We start from the raw sequence: 26,930 nt of genomic DNA on the forward strand, positions 1-26,930 counted from the left end.
TAACTTGTATACTGGCCTCTGGCCTATTAAGAAATAAATTCATATAACAGGGTATAAAACTCCCCAAAAATTCAGCCAGGCCACAGGGCTGGTTAGATGTAAAACTTGCCAGCGCTGACCAAAACTTACCTGCCCAGACAAATAAGTTAGGTTTGACAAGCGACGTAGTTTATCATCCAATTGGAATTCATCATTTATTTTTACGAGTGGATTAATAATGATTTATTATCCTGAAATATGATGAATATCTTCATATACATGTCTAAATTTTAACCCGACTGTCAGGCAGGTGAATTTGAGAATCTGGCAGTCCGTGTTGAAAATAACCCGTCTAGACGGGCGGTCGAGCAGGCAGGTATTTCGAACGCTGCCTATAAGCTCTACTGCAGTGAATAATGCTGTCTTCCTTATTGTATCTGATACCTTTAACACTGTATGGAGCTATTGTTTCAACTTTGCATACTTGAAATCTTATGGTATTGAAATCCTTAAATAACTCGATATGTTATTCAAGTATTGATAGATAATTGCTTCTTTTATAGGTCATAGAGCCCTTGAACATTTTGCTGATCAGAAGGGACAGTTTACCTACCAACAGGTGGGTGTTTCATAGGAGCTTTTGGACCATAACAGCATCACTTAATCAGAAGTCAGATGTAACACAATCACTGCACAGTCAACTTCAGATGTGACACAATCACTGCACAGTCAACTTCAGATGTAACACAATCACAATACAGTCAACTTCAGATGTAACACAATCACAATACAGTCAACTTCAGATGTAACACAATCACAATACAGTCAACTTCAGATGTGACACAATCACAATACAGTCAACTTCAGATGTAACACAATCACAATACAGTCAACTTCAGATGTAACACAATCACAATACAGTCAACTTCAGATGTGACACAATCACAATACACAGTCAACTTCAGATGTAACACAATCACAATACAGTCAACTTCAGATGTAACACAATCACAATACAGTCAACTTCAGATGTGACACAATCACAATACAGTCAACTTCAGATGTGACACAATCACAATACAGTCAACTTCAGATGTAACACAATCACAATACAGTCAACTTCAGATGTAACACAATCACAGTCAACTTCACATGTCAACTTCAGATGTGACACAATCACAATACAACTTCAGTCAACTTCAGATGTAACACAATCACAATACAGTCAACTTCAGATGTAACACAATCACTGCACAGTCAACTTCAGATGTAACACAATCACAATACAGTCAACTTCAGATGTAACACAATCACTGCACAGTCAACTTCAGATGTAACACAATCACAATACAGTCAACTTCAGATGTAACACAATCACAATACAGTCAACTTCAGATGTGACACAATCACTGCACAGTCAACTTCAGATGTAACACAATCACAATACAGTCAACTTCAGATGTGACACAATCACTGCACAGTCAACTTCAGATGTAACACAATCACAATACAGTCAACTTCAGATGTAACACAATCACTGCACAGTCAACTTCAGATGTGACACATTCACAATACAGTCAACTTCAGATGTAACACAATCACAATACAGTCAACTTCAGATGTAACACAATCACAATACAGTCAATTTCAGATGTGACACATTCACAATACAGTCAACTTCAGATGTGACACAATCACTGCACAGTCAACTTCAGATGTGACACATTCACAATGCAGTCAACTTCAGTTATAATCACAGGCAACTTTATAACAAAATCACAATACAGTCAACTTCAGTTATAATCACAGGCAACTTTATAACAAAATCACAATACAGTCAACTTCAGTTATAATCACAGGCAACTTTATAACAAAATCACAATACAGTCAACTTCAGTTATAATCACAGGCAACTTTATAACAAAATCACAATACAGTCAACTTCAGTTATAATCACAGGCAACTTTATAACAAAATCACAATACAGTCAACTTCAAAATATGATGAGACAATGACAGGAGGCTGCTTTCTTCCAGTTGTTGCGGAAGCACCAAGACGCCTTCCAGGCAGGAAGCCCTTACCCTGACGCCTACTACTCCAACATCTGTGCTGGTGGTGAGTCTCCATGGAAACCCTAGTATAAGGGATGCCCTCCTCCTGAGTCAACAAATCACATTTCTTACATATATATATATGCAGACAGACACCTTGTTTAAAAATAATTACAACAATGCTTTTTTTTTTTTGCATGGAAACTAGAAATTAAATGACTTCATTTTCCAGTGATTTTCAGAATCAACTGACAATGTTCAAGGGTCATTTTAAAAATTGCAGTTTTCATTACTGCTTAAGAAATGACATCTGCAATTCTTGGTGAAACAATAGAGCTGAATAATGGCAGAGTAAGCATGATAAGACCGATAAGGTTAAAACTACATACATACAGACAGAGAGACATACATACATACATTTGGGTAGGTGGGGTAGCCTAGTGGTTAAAGCGTTAGCTCGTCACGCCGAAGACCCGGGTTCGAATCCCCACATGGGTACAACGTGTGAAGCCCATTTCTGGTGTCCCCCGCCGTGATGTTGCTGAAATATTGCTAAAAGCGGCGTAAAACCAAACTCAGTCAGTCAGACATACATACATTGGGGGAGTTTTCTAGTTTTTGGGACATTTCAGATGAATAAAAAATGTCTTAATTATTTAGTTAATTTGTATTTGGATTAACTACTGTGTGCTTCGTCTTCATGCAGACTACTATATATTGCTGCATGTAAGGCAAGTTTTTCCTACCTAGAATGAGAGGGGTTTGAAGGGGTGGTGGGGGGTGTCACCTTATGGTAGAAGATCGCACCTTTCATTTTCACTGCATCATGATTGCAATGGATGTTGTTGACAGTAAAACATTCGAAACAACTGATCCAAAACCTATTTGATATATAAAAGTCCTTTGTACCCAAATTCCTTGTTCATACTAAAGATATTCTGCAAATAAAGTTTAAATGACCTCTCCTCAATTATGATTGCCCAGCCAGCTGACATGAGAGCATGGGGTAAGGATGAGGTGGATGATCTCAAATGTTTCCAATACAGTTTGGTGATCGAAACTTAAAATGTAGCATACTACCCTGTTTTTATCACATTGTATGTTATCTACAAAACAATACATTTTGGAATGTGTAACTTGATCATTTAGCTGATACTAAAGCACATTATCTGTCTGAAAGGAAAATACCATAACATATCTGAAGACAGCCATTGGTCACCCTTCTTCAACGCAACCCTCAACTACATCCGGAGGAAGTACCCCCCTCCCTGGGACCAGGTCAGTTCACACACCCATTATGACAACCTGCCAATGACAGTGTTGTTACCTCTCTTTATTGAAGGGTCCTTACCTAAACATAAAAGTTACAATATTGACATTGAAACTGTTCTTGATTTAACTGTCTTAATGAAGAAGACAAACAATATTTCTGTTTGTTGCTATATATCCCACAAATGTTCATATCTACAGCAACCTAGCAAAGTCAAGTTACATAAACTTCCTGATAGTTATGGGTAATACAATTAAAACATTATCTCGGAATTGTCAGGGCATCAATGCAGGGGTTGAAATAACCCATTGCCCGACGTCCAAGTCCAGTGTTTTTTTCTGTCGGGCAAGCAAATTTGTATATCACACTGTACCGGTGTCCAGTTGACTTTCCAATGTTAATAATGTTATTTGTTTAAAAAATCAACAAGAAAACGGCCGGTATAGTGGAAAAATTATTAGGGCAAGTGATTTTACATGTGCCACTGTACAATAGCAATTTTAAAGTTATTTCCACCCCTGCAATGACAAAACAAAACACAGGGAAATGTTTACATTTGTAAAGAAAATAACAAGGGATTAATGACAATGTGGTCAATCAGAAACCTAACACCTCTGGGAAGAAATACAGTGTTAACATCACTTGTTTTCAGCACTAACTGTCCCACCTACAGGTGTGTTTCAAACTTGATGGTTCAAGTATTTTGGGTGAATCAAACCAGATTAGAAGAAGTCTAATTGTATGTGAAAAAAGGATGGACACATACATTTCCCACAAATGTTCAAATGAATAATGGTATCTCAAAAGTTATAGATAATACACATGGTATTTAGAATTTCTTCAAATTGTACATCGTGTGTCATCAATGGTGATGATGATGATGATGATGATGATGAATGATGATACTCTTTCTCCATGGCAGGCGACAGAGAAGTTGGTGGTTTTCATGTTTGGCTTCATGTCACATCAAGTAGCAGATGTGTTGTGGCACAACTTGGATATCTCTCAGGGCTTCCTACAGACCATGGCCTATGTAGGTACATTGTATCTAGTTGTGTGTTATGGTACAATCTGGGGATCTCTCAGGGCTTCCTACAGACCATGGCCTATGTAGGTACATTGTATCTAGTTGTGTGTTATGGTACAATCTGGGGATTTCACAGGGTTCCTACAGACCATGGCCTATGTAGGTACATTGTATCTAGTTGTGTGTTATGGTACAATCTGGGGATTTCACAGGGTTCCTACAGACCATGGCCTATGTAGGTATCTAGTTGTGTGTTATGGTACAATCTGGGGATTTCACAGGGTTCCTACAGACCATGGCCTATGTAGGTATCTAGTTGTGTGTTATGGTACAATCTGGGGATTTCACAGGGTTCCTGCAGACCATGGCCTATGTAGGTAGGTATTGTAGTTAGTTGTGTGTTGTGGTACAATCTGGGGATTTCACAGGGTTCCTGCAGACCATGGCCTATGTAGGTATCTAGTTGTGTGTTATGGTACAATCTGGGGGGGTTCCTTTCACAGGGTTCCTGCAGACCATGGCCTATGTAGGTATCTAGTTGTGTGTTATGGTACAATCTGGGGATTTCTACAGGGTTCCTACAGACCATGGCCACCATGTAGGTATCTAGTTGTGTGTTATGGTACAATCTGGGGATTTCACAGGGTTCCTACAGACCATGGCCTATGTAGGTATCTAGTTGTGTGTTATGGTACAATCTGGGGATTTCACAGGGCTTCCTACAGACCATGGCCTATGTAGGTATCTAGTTGTGTGTTATGGTACAATCTGGGGATTTCACAGGGTTCCTACAGACCATGGCCTATGTAGGTATCTAGTTGTGTGTTATGGTACAATCTGGGGATTTCACAGGGTTCCTACAGACCATGGCCAATGTAGGTATCTAGTTGTGTGTTATGGTACAATCTGGGGATTTCACAGGGTTCCTACAGACCATGGCCTATGTAGGTATCTAGTTGTGTGTTATGGTACAATCTGGGGATTTCACAGGGTTCCTACAGACCATGGCCTATGTAGGTATCTAGTTGTGTGTTATGGTACAATCTGGGGGGTTTCACAGGGTTCCTGCAGACCATGGCCTATGTAGGTATCTAGTTGTGTGTTATGGTACAATCTGGGGATTTCACAGGGTTCCTGCAGACCATGGCCTATGTAGGTATCTAGTTGTGTGTTATGGTACAATCTGGGGGTATTTCACAGGGTTCCTGCAGACCATGGCCTATGTAGGTATCTAGTTGTGTGTTATGGTACAATCTGGGGATTTCACAGGGTTCCTGCAGACCATGGCCAATGTAGGTATCTAGTTGTGTGTTATGGTACAATCTGGGGGATTTCACAGGGTTCCTACAGACCATGGCCTATGTAGCTAGTTGTGTGTTATGGTACAATCTGGGGATTTCACAGGGCCTATTCCTGCAGACCATGGCCTATGTAGGTATCTAGTTGTGTGTTATGGTACAATCTGGGGATTTCACAGGGTTCCTGCAGACCATGGCCTATGTAGGTACTTTGTATCTAGTTGTGTGTTATGGTACAATCTGGGGATTTCACAGGGTTCCTGCAGACCATGGCCTATGTAGGTATCTAGTTGTGTGTTATGGTACAATCTGGGGATCTCTCAGGGCTTCCTGCAGACCATGGCCAATGTAGGTATCTAGTTGTGTGTTATGGTACAATCTGGGGATTTCACAGGGCTTCCTGCAGACCATGGCCTATGTAGGTATCTAGTTGTGTGTTATGGTACAATCTGGGGATTTCACAGGGTTCCTGCAGACCATGGCCTATGTAGGTATCTAGTTGTGTGTTATGGTACAATCTGGGGATTTCACAGGGTTCCTGCAGACCATGGCCTATGTAGGTATCTAGTTGTGTGTTATGGTACAATCTGGGGATTTCACAGGGTTCCTGCAGACCATGGCCTATGTAGGTATCTAGTTGTGTGTTATGGTACAATCTGGGGATTTCACAGGGTTCCTGCAGACCATGGCCTATGTAGGTATCTAGTTGTGTGTTATGGTACAATCTGGGGATTTCTCTCAGGGTTCCTGCAGACCATGGCCTATGTAGGTATCTAGTTGTGTGTTATGGTACAATCTGGGGATCTCTCAGGGTTCCTACAGACCATGGCCTATGTAGGTACTTTGTATCTAGTTGTGTGTTATGGTACAATCTGGGGATTTCACAGGGTTCCTGCAGACCATGGCCTATGTAGGTATCTAGTTGTGTGTTATGGTACAATCTGGGGATTTCACAGGGCTTCCTGCAGACCATGGCCAATGTAGGTATCTAGTTGTGTGTTATGGTACAATCTGGGGATTTCACAGGGTTCCTGCAGACCATGGCCTATGTAGGTATCTAGTTGTGTGTTATGGTACAATCTGGGGATTTCACAGGGCTTCCTACAGACCATGGCCTATGTAGGTACATTGTATCTAGTTGTGTGTTATGGTACAATCTGGGGATCTCTCAGGGCTTCCTCACAGGGTTCCTACAGACCATGGCCTATGTAGGTATCTAGTTGTGTGTTATGGTACAATCTGGGGATTTCACAGGGCTTCCTACAGACCATGGCCTATGTAGGTATCTAGTTGTGTGTTATGGTACAATCTGGGGATTTCACAGGGTTCCTGCAGACCATGGCCTATGTAGGTATCTAGTTGTGTGTTATGGTACAATCTGGGGATTTCACAGGGTTCCTACAGACCATGGCCTATGTAGGTATCTAGTTGTGTGTTATGGTACAATCTGGGGATTTCACAGGGCTTCCTGCAGACCATGGCCTATGTAGGTATCTAGTTGTGTGTTATGGTACAATCTGGGGATTTCACAGGGTTCCTACAGACCATGGCCTATGTAGGTATCTAGTTGTGTGTTATGGTACAATCTGGGGATTTCACAGGGCCTATGTTCCTAGCAGACCATGGCCTATGTAGGTATCTAGTTGTGTGTTATGGTACAATCTGGGGATTTCACAGGGCTTCCTGCAGACCATGGCCAATGTAGGTATCTAGTTGTGTGTTATGGTACAATCTGGGGATTTCACAGGGTTCCTACAGACCATGGCCAATGTAGGTATCTAGTTGTGTGTTATGGTACAATCTGGGGATTTCACAGGGCTTCCTACAGACCATGGCCTATGTAGGTATCTAGTTGTGTGTTATGGTACAATCTGGGGATTTCACAGGGCTTCCTACAGACCATGGCCTATGTAGGTATCTAGTCTTGTGTGCTGGGGCGTCTTTATACCATGTGAGAAAAATGTGAAGATATATATATGAAAATATAATTAGTTGCTGTATGATTCTTGTTGTTTTTAGATCAACTTCAATGGTGTGTATGGGGTGGCTCATACTGCAGGAGATATAGGTAGGTGTTTTTAACACAGATATTGTGTTGTCTCGCTTGTACAGCTTTAAAATAGAAGGAGTAAATGGAATGTCAGCTTATTCCCTCAAAGATTTTATGTTGACTCTGAGATGGATTACCTTAGATATTTTGTCCCAAATTTCAAGTTTTTATTGACCATGTTTGTTAATCTGTGTGCATTTACCTGAAGGGATGTGATGTATATTTTTTTTCTGGGCATAAGACATGTAGAATGAGGACTATTTTTATGGATATACAACTTCTTTATTCTATATAGGCGACGTTTCGACATAGATTCTAATGTCGTTGTCAAGCAAGTGGAGACAACGACATTAGAATCTATGTCAAAACGTCACCTATATAGATAAAGAAGTTGTATATCCATAAAAATAGTCCTCATTCTACATCTACCACAACTTTTAGAATGCCAATCAAAGAAGATAAGACATGTACTCAAATTATGCTTCTAAAATACTGAATCCCCTGGATGGGGATGTGCATTATGCTTGGGTGCCCACTTTACTCAAGAAAATACAGTGAAGTAGACTACAGATGTAACAAATTCACAGATAGGACTAATTGTAGTTTGTTATAACCATATAGTTTGCCATAGTTATTTTCACTAAAAATACTGCAAATGGTCAATACAAAGAAAAAGTTAGTTGTATCTTTCAATTCGTTATCAGCATGTTCGTTGTATACTAACTTTACTGTATTTGAAAGTAGAATAAGAAATATAACGTTTTTTGGCATTCTTGCAGGTGGTGATGTACTGACAGAGTTTGAGATGAATCTGAACCACACAGTTGAACTCTCTGACTGGTGAGTGACTGACACTGATTACCTCCCCTGTCCACATTGAGCTCTTCCTGACTTTGATTACCTCCCCTGTCCACATTGAGCTCTTCCTGACTTTGACTTTGATTACCTCCCCTGTCCACATTGAGCTCTTCCTGACTTTGATTACCTCCCCTGTCCACATTGAGCTCTTCCTGACTTTGATTACAGCCCCTGTCCACATTGAGCTCTTCCTTACCAGTCTGCCGTTACCAGCCAGGAGTGATCAAGATTCACACTAGACTGCCATGTTTCATAGTCTCTTGCTTACCATACATTATTGTTCAGAAATAAATACTTATGATTTTAGTGCAGAGTCTGTTCAAATGTTAATTTTATTAGAGGTTAATTTCACCAGAGACCATATAATATGGTCTCTGATTTCACATGTAAACCATTCTACCATGGCAAATTTCAAGGCAAACTCTTTTTAAAGTAGATATTATTATTGGAAGCACTATTTTCTAACCTGAACATCATTTTTCACTTTTCTATTACCAATAGAAAAGTTATCTACTTAGATCGATGTGGCCTCAAATCTGCCATTTCAGTGGTTATTGTAATCTGGAACATATACACAACAGAACAGTGAATGTTAATCTCTGTGTTCCTAGCCATGTTTTGGTTTTGTTAGCTCCATCATTAGACCATAGAGCAGTTGAATGCATGTTACTGTACACATGTACATCAATCTGTAGGTATGTTCCGATTGATGACCTCGTCAACATCTACCGGGACTTGTATGGTCGGGACAGGATACCAAAGGATATTATGGAGGCCTGCATATCAACACTGTTTCTGGAAAGGTCAGGGTCATGTAATCTATTTTAGGTCACAGTTTTATAATGTACCATGTATAAATGATAAATATATATTGTAATTACTGCCAAAAGGCCAGAGCAATTGTATTTCTTGTTTTACGGATTTTTGTCCACAGAAAACCTAAAGGCTGGAGGGAAAAAAAATAAGAATAAAATCAAGAGTCAAAGTAATATTCCTTCTAAATATTAAAAGTATTTTACTTCTGGCAATTTATGATATGAATATGGGGCAAAAAAACAATTAAAAAAACTTTTTCTTGTAAGTTAAAATTTTGGCCAATAAAATTTATTTTTGAGCAGGCAAAATTAATTTTTATTCTTTTTCTTATTCTTGAAAAAATACGACCAGCAGATCCATGAAACAAGAAATAAAATTGGTCTGGCCTAATCATAAAAACTGTTAACATGTTATATTTTATAATTACTTAAATGCTTTTTGTATAACCTGTAGCCTCTTCAGTCGTGTTATTAACTTGAACAAAGTCAAATTCAAAATTAGCATTAACCTATATTCTTCTTAATTGTTTACTTCTTAGCCTTTTCTGCTCAATAAGTTTTAGCACAAGGTGTTGTACACAGAGAGGGTGATTTAAGACATTTTTGACTTCCCTAAACATGGGACAATTAACCAATAATTCATACATTTATATCTAATAGAAAAATACATACTGATATACGAAAACATATTTTCACATTTGTAAACATACAGAAGTCACAATAAGACCAAAGCAAACATTGAAGTTGTTGTTTGGAGAGCACAATGTGTGTGGTTCGGTCTCCTGGCTGCATCCTAGTGGAAGGTGTGGAGGTGTTCTGTTGTAATGGGATGTAACAAGGATGATCTGGCTTGAACAGTATACTGTGTCTGAGTGAGGTATCCATGGTAACATTGCTGCATGGTATCACAGTGGGATTGTGCAACAATACCAGTCTGGACCAGACCTAGCAGCCACACACATCAATATAAGAGTGAAATAATGTTGAACAAGACATTAATCCTTATCTTACCTTCATGTGAAATACTTTAATTTCATTGGTCAATGACGCTTTAACAAGTTTCCGTGTCACCCCTCCCATTTTTATAGCAGTTTTAAGCTTGTCAGAATATGTTTCACTGATTTAAAAAATCCCGTCAAGAGGCAGACGCCATTTTGTTTACATGTCATGTAGTCGGTAGCGATCTTTAAAATAAAATGAAATGATATTTTGTACATTTAACATGGCGGTCATCCCTCGCCTACTGGCTCAGGTGACACTGCTACAAAGAGGCGTACATCAGACCATATTACCCTCGAGAGAAGCATACAACTTATATTATGTCACCTCACCTCTTCCACAATGCTTCATGATCAGGATCCTGTTCCACACAGCTTCCACATAGCGCCATGATGGTTGTAACTCTCACACTTTACATACACCTACGATTTTAGCGATTGCTTTGTAAAACGTTACCCTGTACCTAGCTCAGGGCTAATTCGGTTTATGCTCAGTCAGATGTATGGGCGTATGGGAAATATGCTGCGAATATTGCCACATTCTTTAAAAAAATCATCCTAAAAATGTAGAGACCACCAACTCTTTGTTGTCCGATCCATAGTGGTTGATATGTAAATTTTCTCTGGAATTTCAGACTCGGAGAACAACTTGCAATAGGAAAGGTATGATTTCCAAGATTGAGAATGTTAAATTTTGCCATTTTAAAATGTTTAAGTTACCTAGTTTGAACATCACATGGTTGAAAGGTGTTAAGGTTCCTGGTGTATTTCCCTCTGCCATGATATTGGTGGTATAACCATAATAACTAACAACCCTCTCGCCTCACTAAATAATAATGATAATAATGTGAGTATATGGCACTAACATCCACACATAATGTGTATGCCCAAACACTAACATTATTACCCCGGTCAATGGATCAGTGTGCACTACAAAGCGCTATATGGATAACAGTCATGTGACATCTCATCCCTCCAGGTACCCATTCACTGCTGGGTGAACAGAGCCACTTGCCTCCACCTGTCAGCTCTGCCAGAAAATGTTTGAACAATTGTTGTCTTATAGTGTCAATATTGATACTGTTATTTCTGAAGACTCATGTTCTTGATCAGTGTGTGAAGGGGTTGTTGGATAGCTGGGTTGTACAGGTGTCAGCTTATACTGAAAACCAAGTTGTTTCCTCATTTGGGTACAATTTCCGATTCCAATGGATATGTGGAATATTGCTAACTGAGGCGTAAACCCTACATACTCACAATCACTCAGTTTTAGATAGTTGGACAATCCTTACATTATTTTCATTTGTTATCAGCTCTTCACCACCTATGCAAAGAAGAGCCCATTTCTGGTCGACCAGTTTACTGACTACTTTGTGGGTGGCATAGACGACATGTCAGCTTGGACCCAGATCATCTGGAGACGTGTGGTGTATATGTTGGAACATGGTCAGAGGTAGGTCATCTGGAGATATGTGGTGTATATGTTGGAACACGGTCAGAGGTAGGTCATCTGGAGATATGTGGTGTATATGTTGGAAGATGGTCAGAGGTAGGTCATCTGGAGACATGTGGTGTATATGTTGGAACACGGTCAGAGGTAGGTCATCTGGAGACATGTGGTGTATATGTTGGAACATGGTCAGAGGTAGGTCATCTGGAGACATGTGGTGTATATGTTGGAAGATGGTCAGAGGTAGGTCATCTGGAAACGTGTGGTGTATATGTTGGAACACTGTCAGAGGTAGGTCATCTGGAGATATGTGGTGTATATGTTGGAACATGGTCAGAGGTAGGTCATCTGGAGACATGTGGTGTATATGTTGGAACATGGTCAGAGGTAGGTCATCTGGAGACATGTGGTGTATATGTTGGAACAGAGGTCAGAGGTAGGTCATCTCTGGAGGATGTGGTGTATATGTTGGAACATGGTCAGAGGTAGGTCATCTGGAGACATGTGGTGTATATGTTGGAACATGTTGGAACATGGTCAGAGGTAGGTCATCTGGAGACATGTGTGTGGTGTATATGTTGGAACATGGTCAGAGGTAGGTCATCTGGAGATATGTGGTGTATATGTTGGAACATGGTCAGAGGTGGTCATCTGGAGACATGTGGTGTATATGTTGGAACATGGTCAGAGGTAGGTCATCTGGAGATATGTGGTGTATATGTTGGAACATGGTCAGAGGTAGGTCATCTGGAGATGGAAAACATGGTCAGAGGTAGGTCATCTGGAGGTGGTGGTGTATATGTTGGAACATGGTCAGAGGTAGGTCATCTGGAGATATGTGGTGTATATGTTGGAACATGGTCAGAGGTAGGTCATCTGGAGATATGTGGTGTATATGTTGGAACATGGTCAGAGGTAGGTCATCTGGAGATATGTGGTGTATATGTTGGAACATGGTCAGAGGTAGGTCATCTGGAGATATGTGGTGTATATGTTGGAACATGGTCAGAGGTAGGTCATCTGGAGATATGTGGTGTATATGTTGGAACATGGTCAGAGGTAGGTCATCTGGTCAGAGATGTGGTGTATATGTTGGAACATGGTCAGAGGTAGGTCATCTGGAGATTGGTGTATATGTTGGAACATGGTCAGAGGTAGGTCATCTGGAGATATGTGGTGTATATGTTGGAACATGGTCAGAGGTAGGTCATCTGGAGATATGTGGTGTATATGTTGGAACATGGTCAGAGGTAGGTCATCTGGAGACATGTGGTGTATATGTTGGAACATGGTCAGAGGTAGGTCATCTGGAGATATGTGGTGTATATGTTGGAACATGGTCAGAGGTAGGTCATCTGGAGATCATGGTCATAGGTCATCTGGAGAGGTGGTGTATATGTTGGAACATGGTCAGAGGTAGGTCATCTGGAGATATGTGGTGTATATGTTGGAACATGGTCAGAGGTAGGTCATCTGGAGACATGTGGTGTATATGTTGGAACATGGTCAGAGGTAGGTCATCTGGAGACATGTGGTGTATATGTTGGAACATGGTCAGAGGTAGGTCATCTGGAGACATGTGGTGTATATGTTGGAACACATTCAGAGGTAGGTCATCTGGAGACATGTGGTTGTTGTTTTGACCACTGGTTAAATCTGAAGAAGGCTCATCTTCCAATGAAATTCTCCCCATTATCCTTTACTGGTATAACATGGAAGATGTCTTGGTTTCAGTGAGTGTAATGTCACCCACAACCCGCTGTACATCACATGTGGCCAGTCTCCGCAATACCCACAGGTAGTTCACAGGAAGTCAGCAAGGGAGTCTGGGATACCTGTGAGACTCACAGACCATGGACTGTCCCATGAAGACATTATTGTGGAGAAAGCATATCGAGGGATACGATTCAGAGCAACTGACAGACTCAAGGTCAGTCATTTTTAGAGACTATTGATGTTTTTTTTTGGATAACCATGTTGATGACAACAACAATTAGCCACAAAGAACTCCCCTAACCTATACATGCACATGTTTCATAATGCAATGGTAGTCACTTAAGGTGGTTTCTGATATAACTTGGTACAGTTTGTTTAAATGTATTCCATGGGTGCAGTGTGATGACTGGTTCCTATTTTCATTCTTTTGCCAGGAATTTATGCGCCAGAAGCAACATAAGAAGCAAAGGATTTCCAAGTTACGCCAGAAGGAAAATTCAAACGAAAAGCAGCCTGATGCTGTTTATACGGTTCCAGAAAAATATGCCAAATTTGGCTGGTGGGTGTACCAATGTCCTGACGTTTTTGCCCCACTTTCAGAATGTAGCAGCAGGTTTCTGGAAACCACATGATTTCATACATGGTTAAACTTTTAAAGTGTCTGCCCATCACGCTGAACACCAGTGTTTGATTCCCCACATGGGTACAACATGTGAAGCCCATTTCTGGTGTCCCCAGCCATTTTATGTGTGGAATATTGCTAACATGATTGCTAACTCACTCATTCACACATACATGGTAATTGTAAAGTTTATCCATGAGATGCTGGTCTTTGTGTGGTTAGGTTTGCACTAATTTTTGTGCAGGTCTCTGGCTGTTGGTGACCTGAATAATGATGGTCAAGATGACCTGGCTATTGGTGCCCCGGGGTATGGCAGTGAGTTCTCCCCACAAGACGGCAAGGTCTTCATCATCTATGGTAGGTGGGGAAATAGGTGTTTGACTGTGTGCAGGTTGAAACCCCATGCAGGTGCTTGGTAGAAAGTTAATTTGTGGTAAATTCACACTACTCTTGATTTTTTTATAAATGTTGAAGTCATGGAATAATAACCTTATAAATCAGAGTGTGGGGGAATGTAAAAATTGGGAGTTTTGGTGACTCACAATAAATGTTTTAGCAAGTCGTTTCCTAAATTTGCTAGTCTTGAAATCATTGTGTCAATAACATAATTCCATTATTAGTACTAACTAAAGTAGGGCTGTGAAAGTATATTTTGTGATATTGTTCTCTGTTGCAGTGCATGGTTACTTATATAGCGCTTCTTGTATTTAGTGGAGTAATGGGATTCAGGGTACTTGTGCAATGAAGGTCCTTGTGTGATGAAGGTCCTTGTGTTATGAAGGTCCTTGTGTAATGAAGGTCCTTGTGCAATGAAGGTCCTTGTGTGAAGAAGGTCCTTGTGTTATGAAGGTCATTGTGCAATGAAGGTCCTTGTGTGAAGAAGGTCCTTGTGTTATGAAGGTCCTTGTGTTATGAAGGTCCTTGTGCAATGAAGGTCCTTGTGTGATGAAGGTCCTTGTGTAATGAAGGTCCTTTCATGATGATGGTCCTTGTGTGATGAAGGGCCTTGTGTGATTTTTTCCTTGTGTGATTTTTGTCTTGGCTGGTCAATGATGAATACTGGATACAGAATTTCATGGAGCAGTGACAAAAGCACATGCAAAACATTCCTTGGAAGCAAACAACAGCAGAATAAAGAGTGAACATTTGCTGATGAAATATGATTTCTGTAACACTGTGACCTATTAACACAGTCTGTGATAAATTGGTCTGCAATTATGTTTTGCAGGAACAGACAATGGTCTTCCACTTAAAACTATGGATAATTTCAATGTTCAAGCAAACCAAGTTCTTAATGGCCCATTTAAGGTAAGCATCAGACTTATATATCTCTGTGTCCATCAGTGAATTCTTGCTGAACACTGTTCACTTGTCACATAGAAGCCACAGGATTGATTCACCACATGTGTACAATCTGTGAGGCCCTTTTCTGGTGTTCCCCCCCATGATATTGATGGAATATTGCTAAAAGAGGCGTAAAACCATACTCGCTCATTCACTTGTTGGACGTGTTGAGTTGTGTGTTTCCAGAAAGGATCCAAAATGAAGTAATGAGAACAAGCAGATCTTTGATTCCAAGTGTGTTTCGCAACAAATATGGCAACTGTGCAATAAAGTCCTGATACATGTACTCTTACTGAGCTGTCACTCATATCTTCCAGGCCCAGGCCAGGTTTGGCTCGTCGATTGCCATTGTCGATATCAACATGGATGGCATCAATGACATAGCTGTTGGGGCTCCCAACATGGGGTCAGAATCTACTCCTCTCAAGTACCAGGTAACAAACAGCTTTTCTGTTATCACATGTAAAAAGCAAGTTTTTCGTACCTGGAATGAGAGGGGTTTGAAGTGAAGATTGTCTTATACACAGGATAGAAGATCTTACATTGTTTCCAGCTGGATCATATCTGTTGAGTGACAGTTCAGTTCCTACCAATGTGACATCATGTTATTGTTACTTTCAGGTGTGGTGTAAATATGCTAATGTCTGTTTCAGGGTATAGTGTAAATATGCTAATGTCTGTTTCAGGGTATGGTGTAAATATGCTAATGTCTGTTTCAGGGTATGGTGTAAAAATGCTAATGTGTGTTTCAAGGTGTGGTGTAAAAATGCTTATGTCTGTTTCAGGGTATGGTGTAAATGTGCTAATGTGTGTTTCAGTGAATGGTGTAAATATGCTAATGTCTGTTTCAGGGTGTGGTGTAAATATGCTAATGTCTGCTTCAATGAATGGTGTAATATGCTAATGTCTGTTTCAGGGTGTGGTGTAAATATGCTAATGTCTGCTTCAATGAATGGTGTAAATATGCTAATGTCTGGTTCATTGAATGGTGTAAATATGCTAATGTCTGTTTCAGGGTGTGGTGTAAATATGCTAATGTGTGATTTTTCCTTATCCTGACTCATGCTAAATGCTTGTCTCCTTCTTCTTGCGAATAATAGTGGAACACTTGAAATCCCTTGAAGTTCCCTTCTAATAAAAGCGAACGTAAAATCACCACTAACCCACGAGTTAGCTCCCTTGCCCCTTTTGGCGCCCTTTCCAGTCACCTGACTGACCATGCTTGTCACTCTCTCCTTCTTCACCCTTGAGGACGGTTGTGAGAGCACCTGGGTCCCTATACGGCACATATCCTTTTCTTTTTGGACCTGTTACATCCTAAATTCAGCTGTATACGGTTTTGGATTAGTATACTAATAATATGGTTTGAAATTTTGTCTAAAATTTAAGTTGTTTGTACGTGATTTTCATCGTGTTTATATTTGATGATAACTTGTATTCGTTGTAGGTACCGGCTGTCTGCGGCTGATCCCCATTTATTATGTCCTGATTGCACTATAACATGTTCTTCCAGCTCCCGCTGTAAACATTGTCAGGATTTAACAAGCTTTGAATTTAATAATTACCTTTTTTCCATTCATAGACGTACAAAGGACTGGGTTAGAAGGTATTCACAAGTCATGTCTGGTAATCAAGTGATTGCGCTGATAACTGTGTGTTGAATGTTACTGCTGATATTCATTCTTCTAGTGAATCGCGGGGTGGTGGGGTAGTCTAGTGGTTAAAGCGTTGGCTCGTCACGCCGAAGACCCGGGTTCGATTCCCCACATGGGCACAATGTGTTAAGCCCATTTCTGGTGTCCCCCGCCGTGATATTGCTGGAATATTGCTAAAAGCGGCGTAAAACTAAACTCAGTCAGTCAGTCAGTCTAGTGAATCGCCGAGCGTACGAGGGCAGGTCGCTGTTCCAGTGATGAACTCTGGCTCACAGAAAAAGAGGTCGTAGTCTTCAAAGCTGACCGCTTCACAGACTAAGAAGTCTAGGATGTCTTTAACGCAGAAAAAGAGGGCTCCTACCCTTAAGGCTTCGTCAAAGGCTCTACACAGTTCTACACAGAAAACGAGATCTTTTTCTGCCGAGATTGTACCTCCAGCAGAAGTAGACGTGATATGATGATTCCCCCATCCTCATACCTGAAGTCACAGTCATCTCCAAGAAGATGAGGCCTGTTTCTACAGAGACATCGGCAACTATATCAGCGCAGACATTGACAGATCTTCTATCAATGCAGACATCGGGTACTAGAGATAGCAGCAGCATCAACTCTTCTCAAGCGCAGCGTAACTTAGAAGAGGCGTCATCGCTCTCTGAAGCATCATCAACCCTACTGCAGTCTCAACTTAAGTCACAGAACTTCAACCCGGGGCTGTTTATGCAACAATTTACGGAACAGATGATGTCGATGATGGAACGTCGCTTCGCGCAGGAGAAGGCTACTACGGGGACCTCTTGCGTGACTACTAGCCTGCGTGAAGGATCAGCTGCCACTCCAACCCATCGGGAAGAAGAGACGAACCTTCGTGAAGGTCTACACACCCTTTGATCTTCCCCGTCTGAAGATAGGAGCTTGGACAGCTCAGCCTTAGACGTCCCTGAAGGAAACTCCAAGAGTCCTCCACGCAGAAGTAGATCGAAGCGTTCTCCGGAACCCTACAGTAGACGTAGATATGGATCGTCATCTCCGTCGGACTCAGACTCGTCGGGAACCTTTACGCAGGCGCTCCACATCTCACAGAGAGTCTTCGACTAATCAACCTTCGCGAAGATCTAGAGATATATCACAAGACTCCAGAAGAGATACTCGTTCTCATCGGGATCGTTCACCTGCGCGCAGCTCTACGTACAGATCTACATATAGAGACTCACGTCGCCACGGATCATCAGATCGGGAGATGTAGAAATCTGAGGATGAAGGTGAAGTCATATTCTCCGATGCGGAAGTAGCCTCATGGATTGCAAATGGTCTGGACCTAACATCACCATCCAAGGACACAGATGAGGCTTATTCATACAAGATCTCCAAAGTACCAGAAAATCTCAGAGCAACCTTTAATAAAGCTACCAAGTTTCAGAGTCAACACATCCCGAGGTTCAGTGCCAAGTTCTACATCACATAGAACCCTTCCTGAAGGCACCAGAGATTGATGAGGACTACAAAATCATCAACGACTCCTGTTATAGAACTTATAAGATAGAGGATAAGAAGCTAGCGCACCTAGATACGACTACTAGACGTACTTTCTTCGGACTAGCCAGGTCTAGGGCTATCAACGAAGCACTCATCTCTAAGTTCAAGAACTCCACCGAAGAAGACTTGATGATATATTCTGCTCTACTGACTCAGAAAAAAGACCACCAGTTTATGTTGGAGCATCTAGCGTCCACGTCAGCGGGCCTCACTCTCCTGAGGAGGCAAGGACTACTGTCGTCATGCACCTAGAGTGAACGGTTCACCAAGTCCTTATACAGAGCCCCATGGTCAGCATCATCTGTTCTCGGAAGAAAAATCGAAGAAGTCGCCAAAGCCGTTACACACGAATCAAGGGAGGTCATGATAAAGTCCATAGATACCTTGGCAAATGTGATCTGCCAGACGTCCCAGCTCTACTCCAACAAGTCTAAGTTTGCTGGAGTCCAGAAAGCCAAAGAAAAGAAATACTCCAACCCTTGAGGAGGAAGAGGTTCTTTTCGTCGCCCAACTGGACCCCCACGAGGCAACCCCGGAAGAGGCCGAGAACCCAGAGGTGCCAGGTTTGGACTTCCACCGACAGTGGGTGGACGTCTGTATCAGTACTGGGAGAATCCGGGAATACTACAGGATGACTACGTATCACAGATACTGCGCAGAAGGAACGAAACAGAGTTGAAAGCCACTCCACCGCTTACAAGCAACCCGCTGGCTTTCACCTACGCAGCCGACCAGATAGACAAGCTGGACAACGCAATCAAGACTCTACTCGACAAAGATGCAGTCAAAGAGATACATCAAGACCACATCACGCCCAGGTTTTACTCCCAAATTTTCCTGGTACCAAAAAAGAATTCCAAGGAGAAGTTTCGGCTCATCTACAACATGAGGAAGTTCAACCAGGAATATCTTCGCAAACCAGCAAAATTCAAGATGATACATCTTCCTCAGCTCCGAAATTTCATTTGTCCATCAGACTACCTCGCCAGCATAGATCTACAAGATGCTTATCTACATATCCCGATACATCCAGACTCAAGGAAATACCTAAGGTTCCTTTTCAACGGACATCACTTCCAATGGAGGGTTCTACCGTTTGGAATATCGTCGGCCCCGCTGGTTGTTTACTCGAGTGACCAAGCCCATCATTGCATATCTACATTGTCAAGGTCTACGCAGTGCATTCTACCTGGACGACGGAATTCAAGTTCATCAAGAACCCAGGCAACTCAGACTGCAACTAGACTTCACCATCAGGCTTCTCACTCAACTAGGATGGCTGGTAAATATCCTCAAGTCGGAACTGGAGCCGAAACAGGATCTACAATTCTTACAATACGTTTCATCACGCTGTTGAACCACATTGTCGTCTCAGAGGATCGTTGGGTCAAGATACAACAGATGATATCTCAAGCAATGCTCTCTCTGTTGACACTACATGCTTGGCAAAGCATGCTCGGTCTACTCACCTCAGCTCAACTCATGACTCGCAGAGGGAAGTTACAGCTACGCCCATTACAAAGATTTGTGAACGCCCATCTCGACAGTTCGGATCCACTGATACTACCGGACAAGCTGAAACCATATCTCCTATGGTGGACACAGAGGTCGAATGTTTACGGAGGAACCTTTTTGTCAGAGCCGGTGTGCAACACTCATCTCTAAGTGGATGCATCCCTACAAGAATGGGGTGCTCACCTACACAACGAAGTGGCAGCAGGGAAGTGGTCCAGTCAGGATCAACTTCTACACATCAACCTGCTAGGGATGAAAGCACTGATCAACGCTTTACAACATTGGTCCAGCGTACTGAGGAACGCAAAGCTCACGGTCCACACGGACAACTCCACAGTGGCGTTTTACATCAACAAGCAAGTTTCAACAAGATCACCAAGTCTGCTAAAGCTAACCATCTCCTGTTCAGCATCGTCGACGACCTGAACATCTACATGAAGGCATGTCACATTCCAGGAGAAAAAGAAGGTCATAGCAGACGCCCTATCTCGTTCACTTCAACCATCCCCGACAGAATGGATGCTGCATCCAGAAGTATTCCGATTCGTCATACAGACAGTAGGATCTCCGCTCATAGACCTGTTTGCAACAAAGTTCAACAAACAACTACCAACATTCGTCTCACCGGTACCGGATCCTCAGGCATGGGCAACAGATGCTCTAAGCATCTCCTGGGAAGGACTAAACGCTTATGCGTTTCCACCTCCAGCACTATTACCACAAGTAATACAGAAAATCAAGCAGACGACAACGCTGCAACTGATTTTGGTCGCGCCCTATTGGCCAGTGAGGATATGGTTTCCTCGGAAGTCCAACCCTGAAACTACCAGAGTGGTCAAACCTACTCGTCCATCCACACGCCAAGCAAGCTCACAGGAATCCGACAATGTTCCAGCTACACGCGTGGAGCGTATCAAAACTTGCTTGAAGAAAAGAGGGTACTCCGCCAGAGCAGCGAAAGCAGTGACACTAGCTCTACGCAGATCAACTTGCAACTTGTACGACAACAAGTGGCAGAAATTTGAACAGTATGCAACGAGGAAAGGCTTTACAGCAAGAAAAGCAACCCATCCTCAAGTGGCGGAATACCTGTGTCATTTGCGACAGACGAGACACTTAAAAGGTTCAACACTATCAATATACCTGGCTGCTCTCAGCACAGTTATCACCATGAAGACGGGTGTCAAGTTGACCAAAGTACCAGAGATACTGGCACTACTACGCTCGTTCAAGTTGGAAGACCAACAAAAGAAATTCAAGGCTCCTGCATGGGATCTGAATGTAGTACTACAACATCTCACCGGACATCCTTTGAACTACTGACACAGAAAACGCTGTTCCTGATCGCCCCGGCAACAGCAGCACGGATGTCAGAAATACATCCTCTGGACTTTGAAAGAACACCATTTGATCAACACATCGTAACATCGTACATCTGGGACTGAGATGGGATTTCATCGCAAAGAACCAACTACCTGGTCAGCCTGACAGACAGTTCCACATCCCAGCACTTTCTACAGTCCTTGGGCCACAGGATACGCAGGATCTATCCTTATGCCCTGTCAGAGCATTGAAAGTCTACCTAGAAAGGACAAAGACTAGGAGACGAAAATTCAAGCGCCTTTTCATCCCCTTATCCACTGAGACGCCCACGGAAGTCTCACGGACAACCATATCAGTATGGATGTGAGACGTCATACTAAGGGCCCACAAAGCAGCAGGACTTGAGCCTCAATGAGCCTCCAATCCACACGAAGTCAGAGCCCTGGCGTCTACACTTTCTCTGCATGGAAACTGCTCGATTACAACTATAATGGAGGGCTGCTTTTGGAAATCAGACACAGTGTTTGCCAACCACTACCTCAGAGACATTGCCACCGAAGACGTCTCAGGCATTCACCAGTTTGGGCCACTTGTTGTAGCACAACAACTAACGGTTCCACAAAGGCGCTGAGTAAAACTCACCCTTTTTATCACGTGACTTGTGAAAACCAACACTCTGGAGAGTAAATGGTTAAGTCCATGCACACGTCTAGGACAGACTAGCATGAGTGATAGACCCTGTACTTGTATAGGACTTACTCGTACATGAAGAAGGGTCGCATCTCCACTTGATGCAAGCATCAAGAGATGGAGTTGCAATAGATAACTAATGGGACATTAGTATACCTAAAAATGCAAACGAAAATGTCAGGAGAAGTTTGGAAGAAATCTGACAAGTTGTGGTCCCCCCCAGACTCATCAGATAGAAGTTGGAAGAACAGTCATCAGCAGTGACGTCATAAGTTCCCATGGGGGGTAATACAGGACGTAAATCAACAACCAGTGAATCCAGGAAGTGGCTTGACCCACCACCGTTTCCAACTGATTCTGCAAGCATAAGCACGAGTCAGGATAAGGAAAAATATGTAATTTTCTGATTAAAATTGATATTTTATACTTATCCTGACTCATGAGGTCAGCCCTCCCAACCTCCCCTCTCAAGGCACTCTGGATTTCCCTGTAAATCCGGGTGTCGGGCGAAAGTAACATTCAGGAGAGAGTGACAAGCATGGTCAGTCAAGTGACTGGAAAGGGCGCCAAAAGGGGCAAGGGAGGCAACTCGTGGGCGAGTGGTGATTTTACGTCCGCTTTAATTAGAAGGGAACTTCAAGGGATTTCAAGTGTTCCACTATCATTCGCAAGAAGAAGGAGACAAGCATTTAGCATGAGTCAGGATAAGTATAAAATATCAATTTTAATCAGAAAATTACATTTTCAGTGAATGGTGTAAATATGCTAATGTCTGTTTCAGGGTATGGTGTAAATATGCTAATGTCTGTTTCAGTGAATGGTGTAAATATGCTAATGTCTGGTTCGTTGAATGGTGTAAATATGCTAATGTCTGTTTCAGGGTGTGGTGTAAATATGCTAATGTCTGTTTCAGACAATGGTGTAAATATGCTAATGTCTGTTTCAGGGTATGGTGTAAATATGCTAATGTCTGTTTCAGGCAATGGTGTAAATATGCTAATGTCTGTTTCAGGGTGTGGTGTAAATATGCTAATGTCTGTTTCAGGGAATGTGGTGTAAATATGCTAATGTCTGTTTCAGGAATGGTGTAAATATGCTAATGTCTGTTTCAGGGTGTGGTGTAACTATGCTAATGTCTGTTTCAGGCAATGGTGTAAATATGCTAATGTCTGGTTCAGGGTGTGGTGTAAATATGCTAATGTCTGTTTCAGGCAATGGTGTAAATATGCTAATGTCTGTTTCAGGGTGTGGTGTAAATATGCTAATGTCTGTTTCAGGGTGTGGTGTAAATATGCTAATGTCTGTTTCAGGGTGTGGTGTAAATATGCTAATGTCTGTTTCAGGGTGTGGTGTATGTGTACCCTTGTCTGTTTCAGGGTATGGTGTATGTGTACTATGGAAGCAGAAATGACATGTACAGATTCTCGCAAGTCAACATGACTATCAGCTGCAAGGTAATCACCTCATGACTCATTATGTCAGACAATTTTCAACTGATGTTTTTTCTCAAAATTCATGTTCAACAAAATACAGTATACATACCTGATGCTAAGATAGTGCATGGCTTATCTGACTTACAGTCAGACTGAGATATGAATGAGGGTTAATTGATCATTTCTAAGCCTCAGACAGAGGGAACTGCATAACAGTGAAGTCCTTTGGTAGTCTACTATACATGTCAAAGAGATACTTCCACAAAAACTTGAGTCAATGAAACAAAACTGTTTTGCTGTATAAAGTCGGTAAAATATGCAAAGGTGTTAGACCTCTGAAACTGAGGGACATGCAGTCATCAAGAACTTGCAGAAAAATGAATTTTAGTTGAAAAAGTTGTTTCTAGACAGTACTTAAAAACAAAAGACAAGAGTTATTTTAGCAAACTTTTCCACACTGAAATCTTTTTAAATCAAAATTTGTGAGGTCATAAGTAGCTGTGTTAAGTTTAAGACTCTCAAAGTTTGAAACCAATGGGGAGGGGACAATCATTTGACTATAATGTCCGAACTGTTAAGTTACATCCTTTTGTATGAGGATGTACTGGTAGGCACTGTTCTAGTTCTGCTGAAAGTATAAAATTGTCAAACTGATGGTGAATCAGCATTGACAGAACTGGTAGGCACTGTTCTATATTCTACAGGATAAGTTACGTTCTGTCAAACTCCTGAACAATGGATGGTCCTGCTGAAAGTCTCAGCTGGTAGGCACCAGGATCGTCTGCAACAATGGAGGTCCCTCTCTGCTGGTGACCTCAATGGAGACGGACATCCTGATCTCATACTTGGCTCCCCGTTTGCTCCAGGCGGGGGACAACAGCGGGGGTTTGTCGGGAGTGTGTATGCCAGCAAGAAATACATACATGGTAACACTCAACACCTCTCAACATTTCAACAATTGTTTTTCGGGGGGTTTTTTTGTAGTTGACCTTAAAATATGTTTCAAGTAGATTCTGATTCCTCAACATTTTTAGAATTTATTGTCATTAGTTTTCATTTTACGGCAATATTTCACTTTGGTTCTGGTCAAACAATCTCCTCAGCCAAAAGCCTTAATTAGGAAAAAATTTAAGCATAATTAATGTCTTCCTGGTTGATTAGAAAAAGAACACTTAACTGTTGTTAGTTTGTGGCCTCTGTAAACATTGTGTAATCTTCTTAAAGCCTTCTATACACTATTTGAACACATTACCTGGCAAGGAACAACACTCTCTCCTGTATGTATCCTTCTCCATCTACAGGTGTGACCACCCTGACCGTGGACACCCTGGACTGGACATACAGTGGACAGCAGGTGAGAGGCATGTTGCGGAGATCTATGTTATTTATAGCTGTTACAACATTAGGGAGGGTGAGAGCTTTTAAGTTTATATTCTTCAAGTGTTGACCATTCTGGATGTTTTGTCACCCTGTTGTGACAATAGGTACCGGTACAGGTACTTTCGAACTCTACCCACTTAAAAATCTCATAATCTCCTCAGTGACATAAACCAACAAACTAATACCTTTGTATTAATAAGGTGATCCATTTTTATCTGGAGAATGTGGTTCTCATGTCAGATTCACCAAAAAATACACCACCAGTAACAAATCTCCCAATAAGCAATGGATTTTTAGAAGTAATGACAGTCATGGGATGCTTGCATACATAACACTGCTAATTAATATCTATGAAACTTATTCAGTAGGGCTCGTATGACACTTCTGTGTAGGTATAGACCCGTGAAGATCCGGGGTAGAATAGGTCTTCAGCAACCCATTCTTGTCATAAAAGGCGACAATGCTTGTCGTAAAAGGCTCACTGACTTGGTTGACACATGTCATCGGTTCCCAATTGCGCAGAGCGATGCTCATGCTGTTGATCACTTGATTGTCTGGTCTGGTCCAGACTCGATTATTTACAGACTGCCGCCATATATCTGGAATATTGCTGAGTGCGGCGTAAAACTAAACTCACTCACTCACTCACTCACTGTGTAGGTATATCATATTACAGTCATGGTGTTGTAGTTGGTTGATGAAGAAGACAGTGCTTCTAAATTTCAAGGGGTGGTGGCACTGGTGGGTAGCGAAGTGGTTAAAGCGTTCGTTCGTCATGCCGTAGACCCAGGTTCAGTTCCCCACATGGGTACAATGTGTGAAGCCCATTTCTGGTGTCCCCCGCCGTGATGTTGCTGGAATATTGCTAAAAGCGCCATTAAGCTAAACTCTCTTACTCACTCTAAATTTCAAAAGAAGGGCAACGTGCATCAACTTTATTTAATCTTGGTGTCAGCACTCATTAGTTTGGTGACACAATCATCCTATGATTGACACTGCTTGATTTTGGTAATTGATGGCTGATGGTTAAGTGTAATAACCATGCAGTGTTGGTCAAACAAAGCAATAAAATGGGAATGACAGTGGTCTATCCAAGTTTGAAATGAGTGCTCTGTTTTCTTGTGTTACTCAGCATATAGGGATTTCTGGTTTCCTTGTTCTGTTATCAAGCTGTTGAGAATAGAGTGTGGTTGAAGTAAGATTATTACATGCAGCTCTGTATCATCTGGTGAAAGTACAGCTCCAGTTTCAGGAATGTGTGTGCATGTGTGCCTGCATTAACATCAAGTGTAATGGATGTTGACGATGTAGACCTACAGAATGATGCAGCCCTACTGTTGACATATAGCTGTCATGATCACATTGCAGGACTATGGCTGGCTTGGACAAGACATGTCGGTCAGGCCACACCCCAGCGGTCAACCGTTGCTGATGGTCAGTCAGCCCACCTTCAGGAACTGTAGTCTGTAAGTACCAACATCTTGCTGTTCCTGTTTGTCTGCTGAAAGAACTTACGGTGGAGTCACACGTTAGTCTTCAGGCACTGCCTACTTGACACACGTTAGCCTTCAGGGGGGTTTGTGGAGAGACAAATTTCAGTCTTAAAGCAAATGTTTTGGGGGGACATTCATGTCTGTAGGAAAGTAACAGACGTATACCCGTAACATTTCATATCCTCTTAAAGTGTGCCAAATTAACAAGAGAAGCTTTAGGAATGTTAATACAGCGTTGAAAAGCCTTAAAGTTTAAGATCACTCTAGAGAAGACTTGATATTTATTGTCAACTTTGAAAAGCCTTGAATATCAACAACAATAGCTGAAAAGCCTTTTACATTTGTACTTGATAGAAACTTGTTAAAGTTGATGACAGACTAAACATTTTATTTGTTGGTTGTGAAAGTAAATCCTGACTAATTATGATGT

At 41.7% G+C, this 26,930-nt stretch overlaps 1 protein-coding gene across 1 annotated transcript in view; it reads left to right on the plus strand.

Moving 5' to 3' along the window:
- The window catches only part of LOC124288674 (phosphatidylinositol-glycan-specific phospholipase D-like), a 41,953-nt gene that overhangs the window by 9,020 nt on the left and 6,003 nt on the right, over positions 1–26,930 (plus strand). The window contains exons 4-21 of the mRNA XM_046725242.1: positions 543–598; positions 2,016–2,094; positions 3,211–3,308; positions 4,223–4,333; positions 7,645–7,693; positions 8,455–8,515; positions 9,229–9,336; positions 10,982–11,009; positions 11,660–11,799; positions 13,531–13,726; positions 13,947–14,071; positions 14,379–14,491; positions 15,363–15,442; positions 15,796–15,912; positions 23,571–23,648; positions 24,403–24,553; positions 24,929–24,981; positions 26,376–26,473. Coding sequence (XP_046581198.1) covers positions 543–598; positions 2,016–2,094; positions 3,211–3,308; positions 4,223–4,333; positions 7,645–7,693; positions 8,455–8,515; positions 9,229–9,336; positions 10,982–11,009; positions 11,660–11,799; positions 13,531–13,726; positions 13,947–14,071; positions 14,379–14,491; positions 15,363–15,442; positions 15,796–15,912; positions 23,571–23,648; positions 24,403–24,553; positions 24,929–24,981; positions 26,376–26,473 — 1,741 coding nt within the window. The remainder of the gene's footprint in view (positions 1–542; positions 599–2,015; positions 2,095–3,210; positions 3,309–4,222; positions 4,334–7,644; positions 7,694–8,454; positions 8,516–9,228; positions 9,337–10,981; positions 11,010–11,659; positions 11,800–13,530; positions 13,727–13,946; positions 14,072–14,378; positions 14,492–15,362; positions 15,443–15,795; positions 15,913–23,570; positions 23,649–24,402; positions 24,554–24,928; positions 24,982–26,375; positions 26,474–26,930) is intronic.

Source organism: Haliotis rubra, unplaced genomic scaffold (assembly GCF_003918875.1).
Source record: "Haliotis rubra isolate DU_JTF1 unplaced genomic scaffold, ASM391887v1 Scf422, whole genome shotgun sequence".
Classification (NCBI taxonomy): domain Eukaryota; kingdom Metazoa; phylum Mollusca; class Gastropoda; order Lepetellida; family Haliotidae; genus Haliotis; species Haliotis rubra.